General features: G+C 41.1%; 1 protein-coding gene across 4 annotated transcripts in view; it reads right to left on the minus strand.

The window, feature by feature from the left end:
- PBX1 (PBX homeobox 1) overlaps positions 1 to 24,640 on the minus strand; it is a 383,372-nt gene that overhangs the window by 120,455 nt on the left and 238,277 nt on the right. For 3 of the 4 annotated variants that reach the window (XM_072998268.2, XM_020809395.3, XM_072998270.2), the window contains exon 6: positions 703 to 862. In XM_072998268.2, coding sequence (XP_072854369.2) covers positions 703 to 862 — 160 coding nt within the window. The remainder of the gene's footprint in view (positions 1 to 702; positions 863 to 24,640) is intronic. The other variant, XM_072998269.2, reaches the window with a different exon arrangement.

A 24,640-nucleotide genomic window follows, 5' to 3' on the forward strand; every position in this document is an offset into this window, starting at 1 on the left:
GTGTCCCTTAAACAACTAATATGAAAACCATAAGGCCATATATTGGAAAAGTAGGGGCACAAATCATGTTTGACCTTTTTTTTTTTTTTTGATTGAATAAAAAGCCTTCTGGCAACTCTTACATGAAAGAAAAATGATATTACACACAACAGGATAAATTTGTTGAGGAGACATAAATAATTGAATGAGCAAGCATTAATCCAGGATAGGATTCATATAGCACAGGTCCAAATAACATGACTAAGAACATTCTGAGTAGAACCCCCATTGAAATATATATGCTAATGTATCCCCCACTTATTTCAAAAGAGGTTTGCAGGAAAAACTTCTGGTATGGCACCTGTCTCCCCCAGGTGCTGAGGTTTTTATTAGCATTACCCAGTGAGAAATATCTCTTCCCTGTGAAGAAATATAAACTGTGCATATACAGTTTTTCTCGTGAAAGAACCAGTAACTCAGGCAAAACATACTCATGCAAAAATCCCAACACACATTTCTTTTAATTACACAGAAAGACTACAGTACCTTTAGAAACAAAAACAGGCAGGAACAAAATAAATGAATGCATTGCCCAAAATGTGAACAAACCAAAGAGGAAACCAAATTAAAGAACAAGAAACATACATTGATACCAAAAGAAAAGAAAACACCACGGGAAAAAAAAAGAACAATAAAAACCCAAAAGAAAAAAACAAAACTAACCAGCTGAATTGGGAGTTGAGGGTGAGTTAGCTTGGCTTCCATGGGCTGACACATTTGTAGCAGTGACAGCCGTTTTGGCAGCATAAATATTGGCTTCCTCTTGAAATTTACCTATGTTCTTCTTGTACCGGATTCGCTTATTTCCAAACCAGTTTGATACCTAGAGCAAGTTTGAAACAAACAGACAAACAAGGAAAACCCTGTTAGTACATAGTCAAAGAAATGAGCTGAGTGGGAAGAGGAGGAAAGAATGGTAATACTGTAGGCATGCTCATCAACAGTTTAATCCTAATAGTTTAAAATGTATTCCTAGACTTACTCGACAGGGGAAAGCTCAGAAATGTACAAAACAAATCCATAAAACTAACAAATTTTATATCTACTGTATATCAAACACAGACATATTTAACTTGTAATATTGTGGAATCTTATTTATGTTTTCTAGTTCCTGAGACTTGAGAGCACACACTACAGCTGTTTTTTTTTTTCACCAAACATTTCCTTCTAGACATAAACTGGAAATTTTGTTCAGATTTCCCTGATCTGATGAATGGAATCATTTAACATTTATTATTTGCCCCTTTTTTCTCCCCTAGTAGGGACCCACACTAAGGGAGCTATCAGATCCAAACCTCCTGTCACAAGGCATATTTTTTTCTAGAATCCCAAACCAGTTCAGAAGAGGTTTCTGCTACAAACGGGGAGAAGAGCAAACAAGGCATATCGTACCACTGAAACTGTTGTACAACACTGTATCCCTCCTATCACTTTGACCTTTCATGCTGTCTTGCAGTCATTATAATGGAAAAATAGCCAGAAGAACACAGAATCAACTATCAATATTTTAACTTGACATATCTTGTAGTGTAAACATTGTTTACTGATAATGATAACTGCCTTCCAGTGCATCCAGACAGTGAGATTCTAGCGCTACCAGTGTGCAGCTACTCTATCTTTTCTCCTCAGTGGATTTTTGTGTGGCATGAATGAAGGCAGAAGGATTGGTCGAAAAATATGGGAGGGCCGTTTTATAGGTGGCATATGACTCCAGAAAAAATGTCGAAGATGTATACAGATGTATCAAATGTCTGTCGGAAATGTGAAGCACATGTGGGAAGCTATTATCATATGTGGTGGACTTGTAGAGTAGTGAAACAATATTGGATAAGAGTGCATACTATGTTACAGCAAATATTGCTTTGTAAGGTTCCATTAACCCCAGAACTGTTTTTATTGAATATGATACCGGATAATATAGATAAAGCAAAGAAGTGTATAGTTATATATATAGTCACTGCAGCCAGAATTCTTTATGCCAAAAATTGGAATGGTCCGGTGGTACCGAAAAAGAATATCTTATGGAGAAGATAAGGGAAATGGCAGAAATTGACATTCTATCATAAGTGATGAAGGACTGTCCTTTACAAAAGGCAACTGAAAGATGGGACTTGTTTTACAAATGGTTAGAGTCACCAGACAATGCTTGAATAACATAGAGCAAAATGTGAACTAAAATCTGGAAGGCAGAAAATAGTAGAAAAGCGGAATTTGAATTTTGATATTGCAATATGAACAGAATGGATGCTCGCATATTTTGTTTCTTCTCCCCCCGACAACCCCAACCCTTTTTTCCCTCACACCCCCTCTTACCTTCTGAACCCTATCCCCTAACCCAAGTTATTAAAACAATTAAAAAACAAAAAAATATGGGAGGGCTACTAATAAAGATGCAATCTGACTGACTACTGAGGATAAGAAAAAATATAAATATTTTTCACCATTAACAAAATCCATTGCAAGATGTGACAACTAGTTTACATGCTACACAAACATTTGTTAAGCGTACGAGTGAAATATATTCTTGTTGGTGTGGATGAAATGGGACCTGCCAACCCCACCTGTGATCATTACTGCACCGTAGACTTTGGCCAGGATCCAATGGTGGACTTCCACTGAAGCAACAAGAAGAACCCATTATAATCAGGGTGACAGAAACTGACCTCTCCACAGCACCTTCATCTGGAAGGCCTGAAAACCCTTTGGAAGAACAGGTGACTTACCATCAACGGTGGTTCTTTGAGTGGCTCCCTGTGAATTCGCACAAATGGGAGGCTTCTGTGCCTGGGTGAAGCTGTTGGAACATTATAGACCTTAGAGAAAAGGAGTCTGTTAGATGCCCTGTTCTCTGTAGAGCATGTTAGCACATCTAAGAGCCTTCCTTCAGTTCCTCCTGTCATGCCGCCTAAAGAATGACAGTGTGACAAGAGTGAAGGAGGGAAGGATGTGTGAATTCATGGAGAGCCACTTGAAGAACCACAATTATAGTAAGTAAGCAACCTGTTCTTCTTTGTTGTGGTCTTTGTGAATGCACCCGAATGGGTGAGTTGCAAGCTCACTTACCAGCTGGTGGGATGTCACAGAAGAACAGAAAACAAGACGGCTCTTCCATGTAGCTGGCTTGACACCAGCTGTTCCCTGATGTCTAACCAGTAGTCTTTGACAAAGATTGAAGGTTGTGCAGACATGACAGCATTAAAGATATCATGGAGCTGGATACCACTCAGAAATGTGGTGGTGGAGGAAACAGACTGAGCAGAATGAGTATTTGCTTGCATAGGAAAAAGGACCTGGTCAAGATGATACTAGGGATGTGGTGGCGCTGTGGGTTAAACCACAGAAGCCTCTGCTGCAGGTTCAGAAGACCAGCAGTCATAAGATCGAATCCACGTGACGGAGTGAGCGCCCGTCGCTTGTCCCAGCCCCCGCCAACCTAGCGGTTTGAAAGCATGCAAATGCAAGTAGATCAATAGGGACCACCTTGGTGGGAAGGTAACAGCGTTCCGTGTCTAAGTCGCACTGGCCATGTGACCACAGAAGATTGTATTCGGACAAAACGCTGGCTCTATGGCTTGGAAACGGGGATGAGCACCGCCCCCTAGAGTCGAACACGACTGGACAAAAAATTGTCAAGGGGAACCTTTACCTTTACCTTTACCAAGATGATACTAAAAAATGATGGTATCAACAATCCACTTAGAAAGTTGTTGTGAGGAGACTTGGGTGCTCCGGCAGCCCTCTTTGTAAGTAACAGAGTCTGGGAGTTTTACAAAAAAATACTTTGTTCTTGGAGGTATAGAAGGCCAATGCCCACCATACATCTAGAGAATGAAGAGACTGTTCAAGGGGTGAGAAGCAGAAAATAGGCAGTATGATTGACTGTGTCAATAGGAAATGAGAGGAAAATGGTTGTTGTGGGTTTTTCGGGCTCTTTGGCTGTGTTCTGAAGGTTGTTCTTCTTAACGTTTCACCAGTCTCTGTGGCTGGCATCTTCAGAGGACAGGAGTGGCACGCTGTGCTCTGGTGCAGTCTGTTGGAGAGTTGAATATTTATAGCTGTGGGTTCAGCTTTTGTCCTATTCAGGAGATGGGTGATAATGGTGATCAGTGTTTTTTTGTTGTGGGTCTACTGTTGTGATAAGGAGGAGAGATTATCTGTCACTGTGCTTGATGGGTGTCGTTAGCAGGTCTTTTGTGTGTATTGATCACCAGTCCTTGTGGCTGGGTAGAGTTCGTGATCTTTTGCACGCTGTATTTTTCAGTGCTGGGAGCCAAGCTTTATTCAGTTTTAAACTTTCTTCTTTTTTGTTGAAACTCTGCTGATGTTTATGGATTTCAATGGCTTCCCTGTACAGTCTAACATAGTGGTTGGTGGTGTTGTCCAGTACTTCAGTATTTTGAAATAGAATTTCATGTCCAGCTTGTTTTAGGGCATGTTCAGCTACTGCTGATTTTTCTGGTTGTTTTGGTCTGCAGTGTCTCTCATGTTCCTTGATTCTGGTGTGGATGCTTCGTTTTGTGGTTCCAATATATACCTGGCCACAACTGCAAGGTATCCGGTATACTCCTGAACTGTCTTTTGCTGACTGTAACATTTGTTGTATTTTTGTGGTGGGCTTGAATACTGTCTGTAGGTTGTGTTTTTTCAAAAGTTTCCCCATGTGCTCTGTGACCCCTTTGATGTATGGCAGAAATATTTTATTTGTGGGTGGCTGTTTTTCTTCTTCTGTTTTGTGTTGTTTTCTTGGTTTGATGGCTCTTGTGATTTCATTTTTGGAATAGCCATTTTTCTGTAGGGCCCAATTCAGATGGTTGAGTTCGGTGTTGAGAAATTCAGCTTCACAGTTCCAATTTGCACGGTCCACCAGTTTTTTTATTATGCCTCTTTTTTGCTGTGGGTGGTGGTTGTGGTTTTTGTGTAGGTACCGGTCTGTGTGGGTAGGTTTTCTATAGACCTTAGAATAGAGGATACCTTAGTAAAGAAGGGAATATCCAGGTATGCAACTACTGAAGATAAGGGGGGTGTCACACTGTAAGGTGCCAAGCTCACTGGCTTGTCTGGTGGAGGTGATGGCCATAAGAAAAACAGTCTTAAAGGTAAGTGCAAAGTAGTGGTGGGCAGTGGTTCAAAGGGGGGGGGCTGCATGAGATGACGCAATGCCAGGGAGAGGGACCACAGCAGTGGCAGTGGTCTAGTGTCGGCAGTGGTCTAGTGTCAGGGAATATACTGTGGAGTCCCTGAAGGAACCTTTTCAGTGTGTGATCTCTGAAGGAGTAAAATGCTGCTGATCCTACTGGTTGGTTGGCTACAGTGGCAGATAAGTAAACGTTGAGTGAGGAGTAAGAAAGACCATTCTTTTCTAGGGAGAAATGGAAATGGCAGACTAAAGGGAGTGACAGCATGACTCCTGCAGAATAGCATTCAGCATGGGGAAGATCTCCAGGCTGTGAGTGCTAGAGTCACTAAAACTGGGTGGCAGAGAGAGCCATTGATCCAGGACAGGAGGTGAGGATCTTTGGACTACAGTGGGGTCTTGACTTGAGAACTTAATCCGTATTGGAAGGCGGTTCTCAAGTCAAAAAGTCTGTAAGTCAAGTCTCCATTGACCTACAGTGCATTGAAAACCGATTAATCCCGTAACAGGCCGTTTTTGTTCCATTTTGGTTTTTTTCTGGTCTGTAAGTCAAATCTCAATCTGCAAGTCAAACCTAAATTATGCGGCCAGAGAAGTCTGTAACTCAAAAAGTCTGTAAGTCAAGCCGTCTGTAAGTCAAGGGTCCACTGTACTGGATGGGGGGCAAGCTTATTTGTATTAGTGCTGTAAACCAGGGGAAAGGAGGTGACCACAGGGCAATGAGGATTGTGTCATTTTTTTCACATCAGAGCTTTATAAACACCCTGTGTAGCAGTGGAATCTGAGGAAACACGTAGACCTTTTTTTTCTCACCTGAGCATGAAGGCACCTCTGAGGGAGTTTGGGCTGATGGCTGTCCTTGAACAAAAACTGGAGCACTTGGCATTTGACAATGCAGCAATAAGGTCTATTTTCAGCTCACCCCAGCAGTTGCAAAGGTCTCAGTAAATCTCTGTTTGTCTGCACATGGGAGTGGTTCAGGATGTCTGCCAAGTTGTTGTCTGTCCCAGGTAGGTGGATGGTCATTGGAAATACGTAGCGGGAGAGGCACCATTGCCAGAGCAAGACCGACAGGAGCAGGATGCATAGGGACTTCTTTCCCCTTGCTTGTTGATGTAGTACATGGTGGTTACATTGTCTGTGACCACCTGTGCTACACAACCATGTAAGAGGGTCAGCAAGGCCTTGAAGACAGGCAAGTTCTAACTCAATGATATGCCTGTGTCTGTCCTTGTGAGACCATTGCTATGCGCTCCCAAGCAGTTAGGTTGGCATCTGTTATAACTTGTAGCTTGGGGTGTAGAGGCCTGAATGAGCAGCCCATTGCAGTATAGTAAGTTTGTGACCAAAACTGAAGCTGCAGGCTGAGTTTGGGCATGACTGTGAAGTGTTTCATGGGGCTGTCTCGCATGGGGTCAAATTGGAACAGGAATGAAGACCGGAGGGAGTGCATGTGTGGAATTGGCTAGATAAGTGGAAACAGAGTGCTGCTCCAGGAACAATTGGAAGGCTGAACAAGGCTGCTGCCACTGCCGGACGTGTGAGTGGATGGTCCAGCCCCAGGGGCCGGAGCCTTGTTAAATCCAGCTGTGCAGGGGTATTCATATTTGTATTTTTTTGAATGTGGTAGTCATGTCAGAAGGAGTCTTCTTCCTTTTGTGATCAGAAGATTTCGACGTTGAGGGAGTTGGAGTGGACAATTTAGAGGCTTTGGAAGTATTGGCTTTAGAAGACTTAGATGTAGAAGATTTTGGGTCCAAAGTATCTCCTGAGGTCGAGGATGTGTTGGATTTGACACTGTGTTGGGGCTGTTGGTCAGGCTGAGAAATCAGAGCTAATAGAGAGGGATTCATGCCCGTGGTGGGAGAAGGTGAGGGGAAAATTTTTAGGAGCCTGGAGAGAAGCCTCCCAATGGTAGACCTTGAGATGATCTAGACAGTGCCTCAAGGTGGCTTTAGAGAAATTCCGGCAATGCAGGAGGGATTGGGGCTTGTGTCTCTTCCCTAGATGAAAAAGGCAGAGAGAGTGACTGTCGGAAAGTGGGATTTTACTCCCACAGCAGTGGGACTTTTTAAACGGGCTCTTGGCGGACATAAAATGGCCAGAGGGGGAAAAGCATTGTTCCTTTGGAAAACTTTATTTAATTTTAAGAAGAGAAAAACTCATAAGAGTCAGAAGGGAATGGACAGAGTCCAAGGACTGATAGAAGTTAAGGTAAGGAAGATTTCACAAAGTAATTGCTCCAGAATGCTCCTCTGATGGGGGCTGTGAAAGAGGAACTGAGGGAAGGTCATTAGAGGTGTGAACATGCACAACAGAGGCAGGGCCTCTAGTGGCCTCCTTTTTTCTAAGCTCTGGACTATTCCAACAACTTTGCGCATGTGCCTTTTTTTGTGCATTCATGGAGATGATGGCAAAGAACCAGTTTTTCTCAGAGTATGCAAAACTACAGTGGAAAAGTACTGAGAAGACATTTATGCTGTGTCTGCCAGCACCACACTGGATTTAAGCCCTGTATGTGAAAAGCCTAAGTCTGTACATTATGACATGCATAGGCATGAGCCAAAATGCTACAAAAACTTTGGACACAATTCATACAGTTACAGCCTTGTGTTGGTCTGTATGCACATAGGCTCAGCAGAAGGGACCCTGGATGCAGATGCTACAGACAGCAGCAGCAGACACAATCCCAAAATATTCTCCATTCATTCAGCTGAACACTGGATAAATGTCATTTTGCTTGTTTATTACATTTACATCCCACTTTCCATTTAAAAACAGAGCTTAAGAAGCTACCAACAACATCCAAACAAAACTTTAAATTGTTTTTAACTGTTTTAGCTTACAGTGTTTAATGGAACCCACCCGGAGTGGACTTTGTCTAAAAGGGCAGGATAGAAATCTAATAAATAAATAAATACATTTTTAAAATTATAATTAAGCCATTAAAAAGACCTTGACTAAACACATCAATTAATGTCTGTACAGGAATTTAGATGTAATCCAGAAAGAATCAGAATCATTGATGACATTTCTACCAGTGGCTGCTAGAAAGAATGGAAGCTCCTTAGTCACAGGGGGTATACCTTTCTTATAAATCATCTGGAAAATATAATCAGCTTCATGCCATACTTTTGAATAGCTTTGGGACACAGTCTTTTGCACACTTGATCAATTTTTGTTTATCATCTTGAAATAATTATTTACACCACACTGAATTTTACTTTCTTTCTATCATTTTCTCCCGCCAGTATGCTCTCAAAGCATAGCAGCACTCTGCAGCGATTAGAACAGCTAACAGGAAAGTCTCACTTCCACTAACAAGCACTCACTGATGAATTTCCTAATAAATGAGTATTTGACAGTCATTTTTCTGAATGATCAAAATATCAATATAGGGTGAGTGTTACCTTATATGGCAGATATTCTATGACCGCATGCTACAGATTGTGCAATGTAATAATAATCTTCATATAAATGTAACAAGGAAAGCAGGCTACAAATCGCAGAATTTCCAGTGTCTATATATGAATGTAAAGAGTATGGGAAATAAACAAGAAGAATTGGAAATCTTAGTTCAGATGTATACATATTACTTGGTAGGGATAACAAACTTAGTGGGATGACTCCAATGACTGGAATACAGCAATTGAAGGATTTAAATTGTTCAAAAAGAACAGAAAGAATAGAAAGGGAGATGAAGTACCAGAATATGTCAAATGCACACATTCCTGCACAGAAACACAGGAAGATGAGCTTGGTTGTTCCATCAAGAGCACCTGAATTAATATAATTGGGGCAAAAAATGAAAGGAATGTGATTGTTGGAGTCTACTGCTGATCACCCAATCAAGAGGAAGATGTGGATGAAATCTTTAAAAGACAAACTGCAAGCATTTCAAAGAAACATAATGTAGTAGTAATGGGAAATTTTAATTATCCTGATACCTTTTGAGAGACAAATTCTGCCAAATACGGCCCTTCCAATAAATTCCTCACTTGGGTGATTGATAATTTTCTCCTACAAAAAGTATAGAAAGAAACTAGAGGACTAGCTATCCTTGAACTGTTTCTAACCAATAGAGATGACTTAGTGGAAAAAGTCACAGCAAGAGGAACTCTGGAGGAAAGTGATCATGTTCTACTTGAGTTCTTGATTTCAAAAGAAACAAAATCAGAGTGCAGCCACAAATATATGGTGGATTTTAGGAAAGCCAATTTTAATAAACCCAAAACAATGATAGGAAAGGCCCCAAGGCAAGAGATCCTAACAGGAAAGGAGTCCAAGATGGGTGGGAATTTCTTAAAAAGGAAATTCTAACAGCATAACTACAAACAATTCCAATTAAAAAAAGGTGGAAGACAGCAGAAAAGACCAATGTGGCTTCAGAAAAAGCTAAGAGAGGATGTGACAACAAAAAAGGACACATGCAGGAAGTAGAAGAAAGGCCTGGCCACAAAGGAAGAGTACAGGCAAGTAACAAAAATTGCTGGGATGGCCTTAGGTAGGCAAAAGCTGAGAATAAGCTGTGGTTAGCAAGAGATGCTAAAAGCAACAAAAAGTGTTTTTCATGTATGTGCATAGCAAAAGACACAATAAAAACCAGTGGCTCAGCTACAGAAGTGCTCAATTCCTACTTTAGCTCGGTATTTTCCCAAAATACGGTTTATGACCATCCAGGAAAATGTGAAGTAGAAGGGAGGGGACAGGATTACAGCTTGTGATCGATACACAAATAGTCAAGGAATACCTGATTACTTTGAATGAGTTCAAACCACCAAGAGCTGGATGCACTGAATCCAAGGATACTGAAGGAACTGGCTGAAGAGATCTCAGAACCGTTGTTAATTATTTTCTTGAAATCATGGAGGATGGGTAAAGTTCTGGATTGGTAGAGGAGGGCTAACATTGTCCCTATCATCAAAAAAGGCAAAAGGGAGGAAGCAGGGAACAACAGACTAGTCTGCCTGATGGCAATCCTAGGGAAAATTCTCGAGCAGATTATAATGCAAGCACCTTCAAAATAATGCAGTAGTAACTGGAAGCCAACATGAACTTGTCAAGAAGAAATCCTGTGAGACTAATCTTATCTCAGGATTGATCAGATAACCTCCCTGGTAGATGGTGGAGATGCCGTAGATGTAGTATACCTTGACTTCAGCAAAGTCTGTCAAAGTGTCCTGTGATATTCTGATTAGCAAACTAACTAGGTGTGGGCTGGATAGCACAAGTGTCAGATGGATAGATAGTCGGTTACAGAATTGTATTCAGAGAGTGTTTATCAATGGCTCCCTCTCAAACTGGGAAGAGAACAAGTGATGTACCCCTTCAACATTTTTATTTATTACTTGGATGAGGGGTTCAGGGAACACTTATCAAATTTGCAGATGACACAAAATTGGGTGTAATAGCTAATACTTTGGAAGACAGGAACAAAATTCAAAAAGATCTCGATAGGCTTGAACACTGGGCTGAAAACAACTGGATGGTATTTAACAGGGATAAGTGCAAATTTTCACACTGGGGGGAAACAAATGAACAGTTAAGAAACAGGGGATACTTGGTTCGGCAATATTACATGTGAGAAAGATCTTATAATTGTTGCAGATTGCAAGTTGAATATAAGCAAACAGTGTGATACAATGGGAAAAACTATTTTAGTATAGTTTCAAAATACTGTGAGGTACTAGTCCCCCTCTATTCAGCAATGGTTAGGCCCCACCTTGTGTATTGTGTTCAAAGCTGGACACTGTACCTTAAGAAAGATGGCAAGAAACTGGAGCAAGTTCACAGGAGGGCAAAAAGGATGATCAGGGAACTGGCAATCAAGCTCTATGAGAAAAGACTGAAAAAACTGGGCATGTTTAGCCTTAAGAAAAGAAGACTGAGGGAAGACATGATAGCACTCCTCAAATGCTTGAAAGGCAGTCGTACAGAAGAGGGGCAGGGTCTGTTTTTGATCATCCCAGAGTGCAGGGCACTTATTAATGATCCCAAGTTACAGGAAGCCAGATTTAGGATAAATATCAGGAAGAATGTCTTAACTCTTAGAGCAGTATGATAAGGGAACCAATTATCTTGGGAGGCAGGGACTACTCCAATGCTGGAGGTATTCAATAGAAAACTGGACAACCACCTGTCAGATCTACTTGGATCTGAATTACTGCACTGAGCAGGGGGTTGGACTTGATGGTCTTATAGGCCCCTTCCAACTCTGTTATTCTATAATTCTATGATGGGACTCCTGTGGAGGAAAAAGCAAAATATAAATTATTAAGATAACAAAAAATAATAATATGATTTTAAGATGGCAAGTCCTCAAAGATAAAGTGTCTCTCTGGCAACAAATATGCCATGTCTCAATTGGCTAAGAAAGATTTGTGGCCAGTCTTGATTTGCTTGTGTCCAAGAGCGGGGTGGAAAGGGAGCAGATCTCACAGAATATGCTAGGTTGAAGTAAGAGTAATGAATAAGAAACCCAAGACTGTGAGTTATGGATCTGAGAACAGAGTCATCAGAGTCATCAGAGTTAGAGCCCAGGAAGATCTAAATCAGCACAAAGCCTATTCCAAAAGGTTCCTAGGTTCAGTGGAGTTTTTACATCTGCCTTACCAACGTCCCCTTCCAAACCCTGTCCCTTTCATGAGGAACAAAAGGCCTTAACTAGTTCTCTGGGTAGAAACTTAGCACTGTTCCCCTTCCATCTAAGTCATGCTGGATGTGTTTTCTGGGTTGATGTGCTGGCCTTACTGGCTGCCTGAACCTAGTGGTGATTACCTCAACATCTTGGTGAAGGTGGCAAAATTGTATCCAGCACTTGCACTCGCCCTTAACTTTAGTCATCATGCTGCTGCTTGTGTAAAGGGTCAAGAGAGCTACACAGGATGAATGTAACAAAAAGAAGATTAAGAGTGGCTTTATCAGCATCACAGCACAGGAACATTTGCTAGAAAAAATACTTCGTTATCACTTTAGTACTGTTGAAAAGTAAAGATCAACAGTGGAATATTCAGTTTAAAACACCATAAAAATAATATCAAGGATTCATCATAAAAATGACACCAACAACAAGAAGCAAAATTGTGGAAATTCTCAAAGCTATTGACAAGCAAGAAAATCAACATTCACATGACATTCTTTATAATTAGATATGCAGTTTCCTGCGGAAAAATAGTGTCAAAAATTGACATGATTTCAGATATTTGACTTTCATCAAAGAAAAAAAAAAAACAAGTAAGGTTGACACTTGCAAAGAAAGAAGAAAACATAATTTTTCACATTTCAAAATCAAATGTTCAAATCTTGAGACAAAAATTATGGGAATGCTTATAACACTGCACAGACTATAACAACCACTCTTCATGTTTTTAAGGGTAATCAGAGCCAGAATATCACAAAACTGTAGGAGGTTACAAGTCCAGTGATTTAATCTGCCTGCTGTTCACTCACCATCCTTAATAGCAAGTATATAGTATAATTCCTCTGATAATAAATGTTTCCCAAAAATGCACATCGGCAGACCGACTAATACAAAGTAAACTGTATAAGAGTACTTTGTGAACAGAAAGTTGATGACATGTAACTGGGTCAAATGATGATCAAAATGAAAATCACCTTCTTTCAAAATTTCTTAGTATGCTTGATAAATAACATGCAGACTGCTACCCTGTTTCCCTGAAAATAAGACCTAACCTGCAAATAAGTCCTAGCATGATTTTTCAGAATGCTCATAATGTAAGCCCTATCCCCAAAATAAGTCCCAGCTGAGTGAAACCCCACCCTCAACCATTGTGCAGCAACCAGAAGAAGATTACATGACTGTATTTGAATAAATGTAGATTGCTGTACATGAAAAAGAATAAACATCCCCTGAAAATAAGCCCTAATGCGTTTTTTGGAGAAAAAAATAATATGAGACCCTGTCTTATTTTCGGGGAAACATGGTATGTAGTGCCAGTCCTTTTAAATCAAGACAAGCAGATAACCTTTGCAAGAGTTACTCCATAATGAAGAGTTTATTTAATATATACACAATGAAGTGTGTATGATAATAATTAGATGCTGCCAAGTTGGTTCTGACTTATGGTGGCCCTTTCCAGGGTTTTCTGGTATGGAGTATTGACAAGTGATTTATCAGTACTTTTTTCTGGGGCTCTTTGGAACTGTGCAGCTTGGCCAAGGTTACACAAGTAGGCTCCTATCCTAGAAGGCACAGTGAGGAATCAAACTCCTGACTCAGCCAGGTACTCTGGCACAGTGAGCTACCCAGACAGTTAATAACAATACTGTAATCCCACGCATCATCATGAACAGATAAGTTCAGTGGAAGATTTTATAGGTAACACAAAAACCAAAACTGAAGTTAAGTATTTGGGTGAGAAAATTACCTTTTATTTCTCTGGTTGCTTGCAATCAGGCTAATGGCTTTATTTCAGAAACTGTCACTATGTCTAGTATTTCCACCCTGTGTGAAGGAGATCACTTTACTATTTGTTCTTCATGCAGTTGACCTCAGTCAGAAGGATCCTGAAGAGTGATATAGTGGTAAATTTGGAATGCAGAGTCTCATCATGGCAGTCTCCATACCCAGACTCATCCAAGGAGAGTCCAACGGGATTGGCCAATATCAACAAATGAGAAATGGATCTTTTGTAAAGCGAATGGCTCTTAATTAGTCATTCAAGACCAATGTGTTCAAATATTTTCTGGACCAGCATTCCTGCTTACAGGGGAGTCTTTTTCGTCATCTGCCGTCCCTCAGGTACTGGGCGAGAGACAGTGTGGCTGGCTGCTGTCAGTGGCCAGCCTTCCTGGGGGAGTTTGGCCTGGACTCCCTTGGCCTTGCAGGACTGGGCCCTTGCTGCCTCTGGCTGCTTCCCCCATCCTCAACATCAGCCACCTGGCTCGGAGGGCAGAAGGGGCTTTAGAAGGGTGTTGTTGTTTTTTAATTGTTATTATTAATTGCCATCAGGTTACATAGGGACCCACAGTGGATCTAAGGGAACAGGAAGGGGGTATGGCGTTGGAGGAGGCAGCCATTGAGGTGGTGCTGGGTAGGGGAAGGAATGGTGGTGGGGGTAGAACATGCCCACGTAGGAGAAGAGAGGGTAGATATTTTACATCTATCCCCTCTCCTCGTCCTACCCCCAACCAAATGGTATCAGGTGACCATATCAGCAAAATCTCGAGCCACACAGTGCTGTTGATGAATGCTAGGTCAGCACAAAATAAGACTGCCCTCATCCATGATGTAATTCTGGATGAGAGTGCTGATCTGGCGTGCATTATTGAGACCTGGGTGGGAGAGGAGGGTGGTGTCCCCCTCTCCCAGCTGTGTCCGCCTGGGTACTCGGTTCTGCACCAATGTCACTCGGAGGGCAGGGCGCGGGGGGTTGCTATAGTCTATAGGAGTTCTATCTCCTTGACCAGGCTTCCTACCCCTTTGAGGGGAGGTCTTGAGGGCCTGTATTGTGTGTCGGGCTTGCGAGATAGATTAGGGATTCTGTTGGTGTACCGCACACCCTGCTGCGTACCAACAGTTTCCCTGCCTGAGCTGACAGAGGTAATCTCGGACCTGGTGTTGAGGACTCCCAGGCTATTGGTGCTGGGGGACCTCAACATCCATGCCAAGGCTGCCTTGACTGGGGCGGCTCAGGACCTCATGGCTGCCACGACAACAATGGGGCTGTCTCAATATGTCATCTGCCTGACATATGAGAAGGGCCATACCTTGGACCTGGTTTTCTTAACGGGACTGGAAGATGGTGGTTTGGATGTGGAGGGACTGGTTGTGACCCCATTGTCATGGTCAGACCACTTCCTGGTCAAGTTTAGTCTATTAGCTTCTTCTCCCCTCTGCAAGGATGGGGGATCTATTAAGATGATCCGCCCTTGGAAACTAATGGATCTGGATGGTTTCCTGAATGCTCTGGGGGATTATCCATCTGATATGGTCAGTGCTCGTTTCGAAGCTCAGGTCACCCTGTGGAATAGGGAGATGACCCGGGTGGTTGACATGATTGCACCCAAGCGCCCTCTCCCTGCAAGCAGAGCCCAGGTAGCTCCTTGGTATATTTCTGAACTACGGGTGATGAAGTGAGAGGGGAGACGGCGGGAGTGCAGGTGGAGGAAGTCCCGCTGGGAGTCCGATCGAACACGGCTTAAAGCCCATTATTGGGCCTATTTTGTGGCAATACAGCTGGCAAAATGGCAATATTTCTCCAGCTCTATTGCTTCCTCAAAATGTCATCCAGCAGAGCTGTTTCAGGTGGTCCGGGATCTTCTTCAACTGGGAAATCCGGTGGAGGTCCTGGACTGCTCATCAGCTCACTGTGATGAGTTTGCCATTCATTTTGAGGGGAAAATCACTCAGAATCGCAGGGGTTGGACTACACCATTACTGCAAAATCAGAGGATCTGTCCAGTGTGCCGTGCTTAGGTCAAATATTAATGGATGAGTTTCAATTATTGAGACCTGAGGATGTGGACAGGGTACTTGGATCTGTCTGTTCCACCACCACTCCACTCGACCCTTGCCCATCTTGGCTAATTGGAAGCTCTGCCAGGGGGGTTCGCACCTGGGTCCAGGAGGCTGTGAATGCCTCTTTGAGAGAGGGAGTGGTCCCTACCATCTTGAAAGAGGCGGTATTTCGGCCACTCCTTAAAAAGCCTAACCTGGACCCAAGGCTGGTGGTTAACTATTGACCAGTGGCAAACCTCCCTTATTTGGGCAAAGTGTTGGAGCGAGTTGTGGCCGGGCAACTCCAGGCGCTGCAGGATGAAATGGATTTTCTGGATCCATTTCAATCGGGTTTCAGGCCGGGTTTTGGTACGGAAACAGCCTTGGTCACCCTGTACAATGACCTTTGCCGGGAGAGAGACAGGGGGAGTGTGACCTTGTTGATAATCCTGGACCTCTCAGCGGCTTTTGACACCATCAGCCATGGTGTCCTTCTGGATAGGCTGGCTGGGCTGGGAGTTGGGGGCACTGCTTTACGGTGGTTCCGCTCCTTCCTGGCCGACTGTTCAGAGGGTGGTGCTGGGGGACAGTTGCTCTGTCGCATGGCATTTACAGTGGACCCTCGACTTACAGACGGCTCGACTTATAGACTTTTCGAGTTACAGACTTCTCTGGCCACAAAATTTAGATTCGACTTGCAGCCAGAGAATTGACTTACAGACCAGAAAAAAACCAAAATGGAACAAAAATAGAATAAAAACTGGCAGTTATGGGATTAATCGGTTTTCAGTGCATTGTAGGTCAATGGAGATTCGACCTACAGACTTTTCAACCTGCAGCCACCGTTCCAATACGGATTAATTCCCTAAGTAGAGGGTCCACTGTATGTCATGGGGTTCCTCAGGGCTCGATACTGTCCCCCATGCTGTTTAACATCTATATGAAACCGCTGGAAAAGGTCATCAGGAGGTTTGGGCTGAGGAGTCAGCAATATACTGATGACACTCAGCTCTACCTCTCGTTTTCCACCAATCCAGGTGAGGTGGTTTCTGTGCTCAACTTGTGTCTGAACCTGATAATGGACTGGATGAGGGTTAATAAATTGAAACTCAATCCAGACAAGAAGGAAGTGCTGTTAGTGGGTGCTTCGCTGGACAGGCTGGAGGGTCATTTCCCTGCCCTGAATGGGGTTACACTCCCCCTAAGGGACAGGGTCAGCAGCCTGGAGGGTGCTCCTGGACCCTAGTCTAACTCTGGAAGCCCAGGTGGACTCAGTGGCCAGGGGCGGCTTCCTTCAGCTGCGGAAATTGTACCAGCTATGGCTCTACCTGGACAAGCGGAGTCTCTTGACAGTTACACACGCACTGGTAACATCCTGTATAGATTACTGCAATGTGCTTTATGTGGGGCTGCCTTTGAAGACGGTCCGGTTACACTGGTTACCAGTTGCTGCCTGGGCCCAATTCAAAGTGCTTGTTTTGATGCATAAAACCCTAAATGTGTGGTCGACCAGACCAGATGGGTGGGATATAAATAAAATAAATAAATAAAATAAATGGCTTGGGACCTGGATAATTGAAGGACCGCCTCCTTCCATATGAGTCTACCTGACAGTTAAGATCTAGCCACGGGGCCCTTTTGAAAGAGCCATCCCTCAAGGAGGTAAGAGGGATGGCTTGTAGACAAAGGGCCTTTTAGGTAGGTGCCCCCAGGCTACGCAATGCCCCCCCCCCGACTGAGATTCATCTGGCACCAACACTGATGACATTTTGGCACCAGGTCAAAACCTTCCTGTTCCGGAAAGCTTTTAATTGAAATAATATCAACTGTGGGTCCTGATGGCAATTTGTATTTATTTATTTATTTATTTGATTTATACCCCGCTTATCTGGTCAGATCGACCACTCTTGAGCGGCTAGAGTATCTATTTTAACTGTATTTTAATTGTTGTAAGATGCTCAGAGACCTTTGGGTAGAGTGGGTGGTATATAAGTTAATTAAAAAAATAAATAAAATACTTGGCACTGCAACAGAGATAGCTTCATTCCTTAGAAAGTCCATTTCTCTTCCAGTTACTACCTCCTGCAGCTTTGTTCAGAAAGAACAAGGAAGCCTGAGGGGGAATGGCAGAATATGTCATAGCCCTTGCTACTCAGAAAATTCTGGTGCTCTGACCCTGTGAGTCCAGGCTTCATTATACTATTGCTCCTGATAATTAAACCATTTCAAGAAGTGATGTATTTGTTCCATGACTTGAGCACTGTTATCTTTTGCCAAAGCAAGAACTGGGCAAGTTCCAATTTATTAATGCTGTATGTTGGGACCAGTAAAGAGCTCGTCTGTATAAACAACATGTATTTATAGGCACAGATAATCCTAGATCTTTCATAATGAATCAGATAGCAGTTAGTCAATTTAAAACTTTCATCCAGCATGGATTTAGTCTACAAAAGACCAAAATATAACTGAATATCTTACATCACATGGAAAATCTTACGCACTCTATACTCTATAAGGCACGTTGTGCTCCTGAAATAACTTGGTGCTTTCCCCCAGATTAAGGATGGAACCACCATCTACCTTAGGGACAGTGCAACATCCTTTCATATACTGCACGGCATTCATTTAAAAAAATTAAGATATGCCAGTGTTATTTTTCCTTTGCCACTTTCTTAGTAGCATTGACAGTCTGTCTGGTACACTGCACAAATGCCCTGACTCCACAAGTCCTATCAGAAAGAATAACTGCAAAACTGATGGCAGCACACATTCTTGCATTGGTTTCCATAGATATGAAGACAGCTGTTGTAATAGTGACTTAGATATCCTGTATGGTCTTCATGCACAGGTGAACAAATGTTGAGAAATTTGGAATCCTTGTGCAGAACCTAAAATAAGTGCAGGGAACTTCTTTTAAAAAAAATCTGCATTTAAAATATATTATCTCCTAAAAAGTAACATACATAAATTACATAATTTTATTTATTTATTTATTTTTTCTAACATTTATACCTTGACTTTCCGCTACAAACAGTGGGTCCCTTGTTGGGAGGAATGTGGAATATAAATAAAACTAATAATAGTAATAATATTGCTTAAGGTGGCTTACAAACTTCATAAAGGAATTTTAACAAAAAAATTACCCTGTTTCCCCAAAAATAAGACCTAACCTGAAAATAAGCCCTAGTATGATTTTTTTTCAGGATGCTTGTAACATAAGCCCTACCCCCCAAATAAGCCCTAGTTAAGTGAAACCCCACCCTCCACCATTGTGCAGCAATCAAAAGAAGATGATAGGACTGTATTTGAATAAATGCAGATTGTTGTACATGAAAAACAATAAATAAAACATCCCCTGAAAATAAGCCCTAATGCATTTTTGGAGCAAAAAAATAATATAAGACTCTGTCTTATTTTTGGGAAAACATGGTATCATCACCATTATCATAAAATCAAGTAAATCAACCTCATTATAGAAATGATTAAAATTAGGTAAATACCTTAAAATCATTAAAAACAACAAAGGATACCATTAAAAACAACACAGTTAAATATCATAGACCATTATAAAAAGATATGTTTAATTCCCTTCTTAAAATAAGTCAGATTGGAAAGAAATTGCAACAGGAAGGCATTCTGGAAGCCACATAAGAGAAAGTATTCTCCCAAGTGCTTGCTGGCCTGATCTCTGAAACTCTTGGTATTTTTTAGAAGGCCTCTCCTGAATATATTAATACCCTTGACATGGTCATAAAAAACAGGTGATATCTTAGATAACCAGGCTCCAAGCTTTTTATGGTTTTAAATGTTGAAGTCCACATATAATCATATAATCGCAATGCCATACACCTTTTAGCAACCTAACTACCACATTTTGCACCAACTGAAGACGGCAGGGCTTGTTCAAGGGCAGTCTCTTGCAGCATGCATTGCAGTAGTCAAGATGCGGTGCACGTAAGGCATGAATGACTGTTCCTAAGTCAGGATGATTCAGGAAATAACTCTGTACACATCTATAGGGCCTGAAAGGAAAAATCCATTTTATACTTGGGTAACTCAGTTTTTACTTTGTTTCGTGATGTACTGAAAATAGTAAAAGGGGTAAACTAAAGTTAGCCAAACATATGAAGCACTTAGCAACTGCTAACCACTGGCTGTATGGGCAGCACTTCTTTGTGCCATTCACTACATTTAGTTGTTAAGCTGGCACTGAACAACAACAGCCTGGTTTAGCAACAGGTGATCCTTAAACCAGATAAGGGAAATGGGTGGATACCATTTGGCACCATAGAGTCTGGCCACACACAGGGAAGATAAAAGTATAAAGCATTTAGCAGAGGTAAGGTTGCCATCATCTCAGAACAGAAGATTGGCTTTAAATCATTTTAAATGGATTGTTGTGCTCTGTTGCTTTTAAATGTGTTTTTAGTATTGATTTCATTTACTATTTTTAATATAATACCTGTTTAATTCTTTTTAAATATTTGTATGCTTACTGTGTTTAGTTTTTAAATATTGTCTTTTAAATTATGTAAGCTGCCTTGAGTCCTTTTAAGGAGGATAAAATATTTTAAATAAATAAATAATAAATGGAGACGAGATTAAAATTTGAAATAGAAAAAGAAATATCAACCCAGTTCATAATATCATGACACAGAGGCACAGGCCATTTTACTTGATTATGCCTGTTTTACTTGATAATGCCTAAAGAAAAGAGATCTGGCTATCAGTACTGAGTATCACTCAAGAGTTCTTAAGTCATTATCAAATGTGAAATCTTACATTGATTCCCACAGTTTGTCACTTGTGTCAACTATGCTATTGTTACCTTGTAGATAATTGACATTATTCACAGCCTGACAGCCTATTCTGTTACTAATGAACCATTGTCACATTGTTCATTATCTGCATCCTCACCTGGGCACAGGGCCATGTATAAATAGAACAGTCATATAGACTGACTCTGAGAATGAAAACTTGATCCATGAAAGTGCACATTAAAATACAGCAATTAGATTTTAAGGTGCCACAATGTTTTTGTCTCTTGTGTTTTTTGTTTGCCTGATATGCTTGCACAGACTGAGTGTGAAACTAAATTGGAAAATATTTCACATTTTCCTCTGGAATTGGTAGGGGTGAACTTGAAGCATTTTTCAGTGACCACAAGACATAAAGGTCAGAGCAAATCAGCCCATCCTCCCTCCTCCCCTTCCAGTCTGGACGTTCTTCCCCACTGCTGTGGGCTTCTACTTTTTTCTAACTGCATGATTTGAATGAAGTGATCATTTCTTTCATTCTACAAGAGAACCAGGGTATGTGGCTTTGGGTGGTTACTATGGTGACATAATAAGCTGAGGTGCAATGTTTGGGGACAGCAGTAACATCCGTCTCTGTGATCTTTCTCCCTAGACAACTCCCCCCCCCCATTTTTTGGCTTATTTTTTCAAAACAAACTACTGAGTCTAGTGCTAGGTAACTTTTTCACTGCATTGCTACATTAGTTTAGTACTAGATCACCTCCCCAATGACTCCGCCCAAAATATAAAAATTGATATAAAATTGAAACAACTCCAACAAATTCCATGGTATGTGTGCATGTTTGTATATGTATGAAGAACTTTGGAAAAATGCCCTTTCCCATACTACTGTGCAACCCTGTCACTTGCAAAAGAAGATCCAGGGACTGGCAGGAAGGGGAGCTGTGGCCATGGATCAGATTGAGGTGCCAGTGTGGATATTGGCACCAAAACATCTCAGAATTTGTGTGGTCACCTAAATTGAATGCTGTCACAAAAGAGACTGAGAAGGACAATGCAAATCAATGTAGTCGCACCATAACACAGCTACTTCTTCATAAAGAAAATGGTAGATAAAGAGGTTACTTACTGGTTACTCTGGTTCTTTGAGTGGTCATCTGTGAATGCACACTAACGGGTTAATCTGTGCCTGCACAGAGCAGCCTCGGAATCTTCCGGAGCTTGAGCACATGGTGCCTGGACCTCCCATACGCCAGGTATAACCCCGCCCCCGGCACTAAGTGCCTCAGTTCTATAGAACTGTCTACCACTGCACAGCACGCGAGCAGCTCACATGATGGACAGCGGAGAGGAAAGGCGGGAAGTGTGAATTCACAGATGACCAAAGAACCAGAGTTACAGGTAAGTAACCTCTTTTTCTTTTTCGTGGTCTCTGAATGCACACTAAGGGGTGACTAGCAAGCTGACTTATCCAGAGGAGGGATGTCATGAAAGCACAGAAGCCAGAACAGCACGACCCACTGCAGCCTCAGCCTTGACTGGGAGGTCAAGCTGGTAGTGGGATGTGAAGGTCAATGGTGTGGACCAGGTAGCAGCTCTACAGATATGACCGAGGTCCGCCCCTCTAAGGAATGCTGTCGAAAAGACCATGGCTCTCATAGAGTGGGCTTTCACTGTTTCTGGCAGCGGAACGTGAGCCAGTTTGTAGGAAAGGCATATTGTGGAGACTCTCTTGGCTGGGAGAAATATCCTCTATAAACATGAACATGCTACCAAAAATCTACTTTTTGTTTCAAATGATTCCAATTACAATTCAAGAAAAAAATCTTAAAAGACTGGGAAAAACAAATAAATATATTTATATGGAATGGTAAAAAAACAAGGATAAGATTCAAAGTACTACAAGATGAAAAGAAAATAAGAGGTCTGGCAGTGCCTAATATTACATTATGCTATCAAACAGCAGTTTTAGTATGGATTGTAGATTAGATTTTAAAAAAAGACAGGTTAATTAAACTAGAATAATCAAACCAAAGTGAAGATCTACATAATATTTTATGGATACAAAAAAGGACAAAATCTTGTTAATCTCTAAAATTGAGGGTTAGCCCAACAGTATGTCTGATAATGGCATCCAAAGATGCATACTACAAGTAAGAGAGAATGTGCCATTGTTTTATAACCTTTCAGGATATGATAGACTCACAAGTGAGAATGAAATCATGAGAATTAAATCATGGCAAGTAACAAAAGAAGGAGAAAAAAAGATGAGCTGGCTATCCTATCAACAATTAATTTCAAGATATGAAGAGGCCACACAAGAGAATAGGGGAAGACTAAGAAATGTAACAGAGTTTGAGAGAATAATTATACAAAAAACTAAGTGACTATTAGGATATATCTATAAATTACTACTTCAATTTGACACAGAAATGGAAACTACCATTCTCACTTATCAAAAAGTCATGATAATTGATTTGTGTTAACTGATGAAAAAAAATGATTCAATTCTGGGATGTTGATTTGAAGCTTGGATTCAAAGTTATAATGTCTTGTTTGGGGGTGCCCCCATTTTTACAACTGCCTTGTGTAATCTTATTTTGCTGTGCCAGTAAAACAGCATCACTGCATTCTCATCGAGTGATATTAAAGCAATATTCTTAATTTTAGCATACTTTTTTTGGTTTTAAAGAATTTTACTTTCTTTACCAAAAACGGACTATGGAAGTCTCATTTGTCTCTCCACTTTTGCTTTCTGATTTGATTTCCCAAACTGCCTTAGATGAATATATTCTTGTACATATTATAGCCATCAGTTGTAACATTCTTATTTTCATATTCATATATACATTAAATACATGTAAACTAAAATACTGGACTGATAAACAACAGATTTCATAATCTCTGACTGAAAAATTTGCTTTTCATGTCATGAAATTATTTGTTGTTGTGATGTGTCACCAAGTCTCCTTTCAACCTTTGAATGTGAGATCCTCAGAACGTCCTGAACAGCCCTGCTCAGCTACTGTAAACTCGACCCTGTGTCTTATTTTACAGAGAATCAACCCATCTCATATTAAGTCTTCCTCTTTTCTTGCTGCATTCAACCTTTCCCATTATTGTTGTCTTTTTCAGAGATTCTTGCCTTCTCATGATGTGCCCAAAGTAGGACAGCCTCAGTTTCAATATGTTTGCTTCCAGAGGCACTTTAGGTTTAATATGATCAAGGACAAATTTGTTTCTCTTTCTGGAAATTCAAGGTATGCACAAAGCTCCCCTCTGGCATCGTATTTCAACCCTGGGTTTCTCGAGATTTAACCAAAGTATACAAAATCTTTCCTTACTTCAGTTTCTTTATTATTGACATTAAAGTTGTGTAGTTCTTCTCTAGTCATGATTTTTGCCTTAATGTTCAAGTGCAGTCCTGCTTTGGCGCTTTCTTTGTTCACTTTCACCAAGAATCATTTCCAGTCACTGCTGCTTTCTGCCAGTAAGATGATGTCATTTGCATATCTGAAATCATTGATACTTTTTTCACTAATTTTCACTCCTCCTTCATCTGATTCTATTCTGGCATTTTGTATGATATATTCTGTGTACAGGTAAGCAGGTAAAATGCATCCTTGTCTGACACCTTTGCCTATAGGGAACAATTCTGTCGCTCTGTATTGGTAGCTTCCTTTCCACAATAAAAATTATGTATCAGAACAATCAAGTCTATGAGAAACTTATTTCTTTCAGTACAACCCTGGGTTTCTCATGATCCACACAAAATCATGAAACACTATTCCTTACATAAAATTGTTTTTGGACTAGACATTAGCTAAAATCCTGTTCTGTAATTAGGCTGCAAAATGCTTAAGATGTCATCAGTGATTGCAATTTTTCAAATAAAACATTTCTGATCTACCCTCTCCTCCCAAAGGTGCTAAAGCTCCCATGGAATTACTTTTGTTTTAATGAAGCCTTTGGGGACCACTTGACAGGGGAAGTCTGTAGTACTAAAAAGCATCACCAATAAGATGACTTTACATTTAAAACTTCATCTTATCAAGGACTCAACTCCTGCAAACCTGAGGCCATGGGCTTTATTATTGAGGCAATTAATGAGTTACTAAACCATAAATGTGTCAGAATATAGAAATTTTGTAGGCCTGAACCTGAATAAATGTATTATCAACGAGCTGCCATTGTGCACAGATGTGAATATGCTGAGTCACTCTGAAGATGATGCAATGTCTGGAAATAAGA

The sequence above is a fragment of the Pogona vitticeps genome, chromosome 4, assembly GCF_051106095.1.
Source record: "Pogona vitticeps strain Pit_001003342236 chromosome 4, PviZW2.1, whole genome shotgun sequence".
Lineage (NCBI taxonomy): Eukaryota > Metazoa > Chordata > Lepidosauria > Squamata > Agamidae > Pogona > Pogona vitticeps.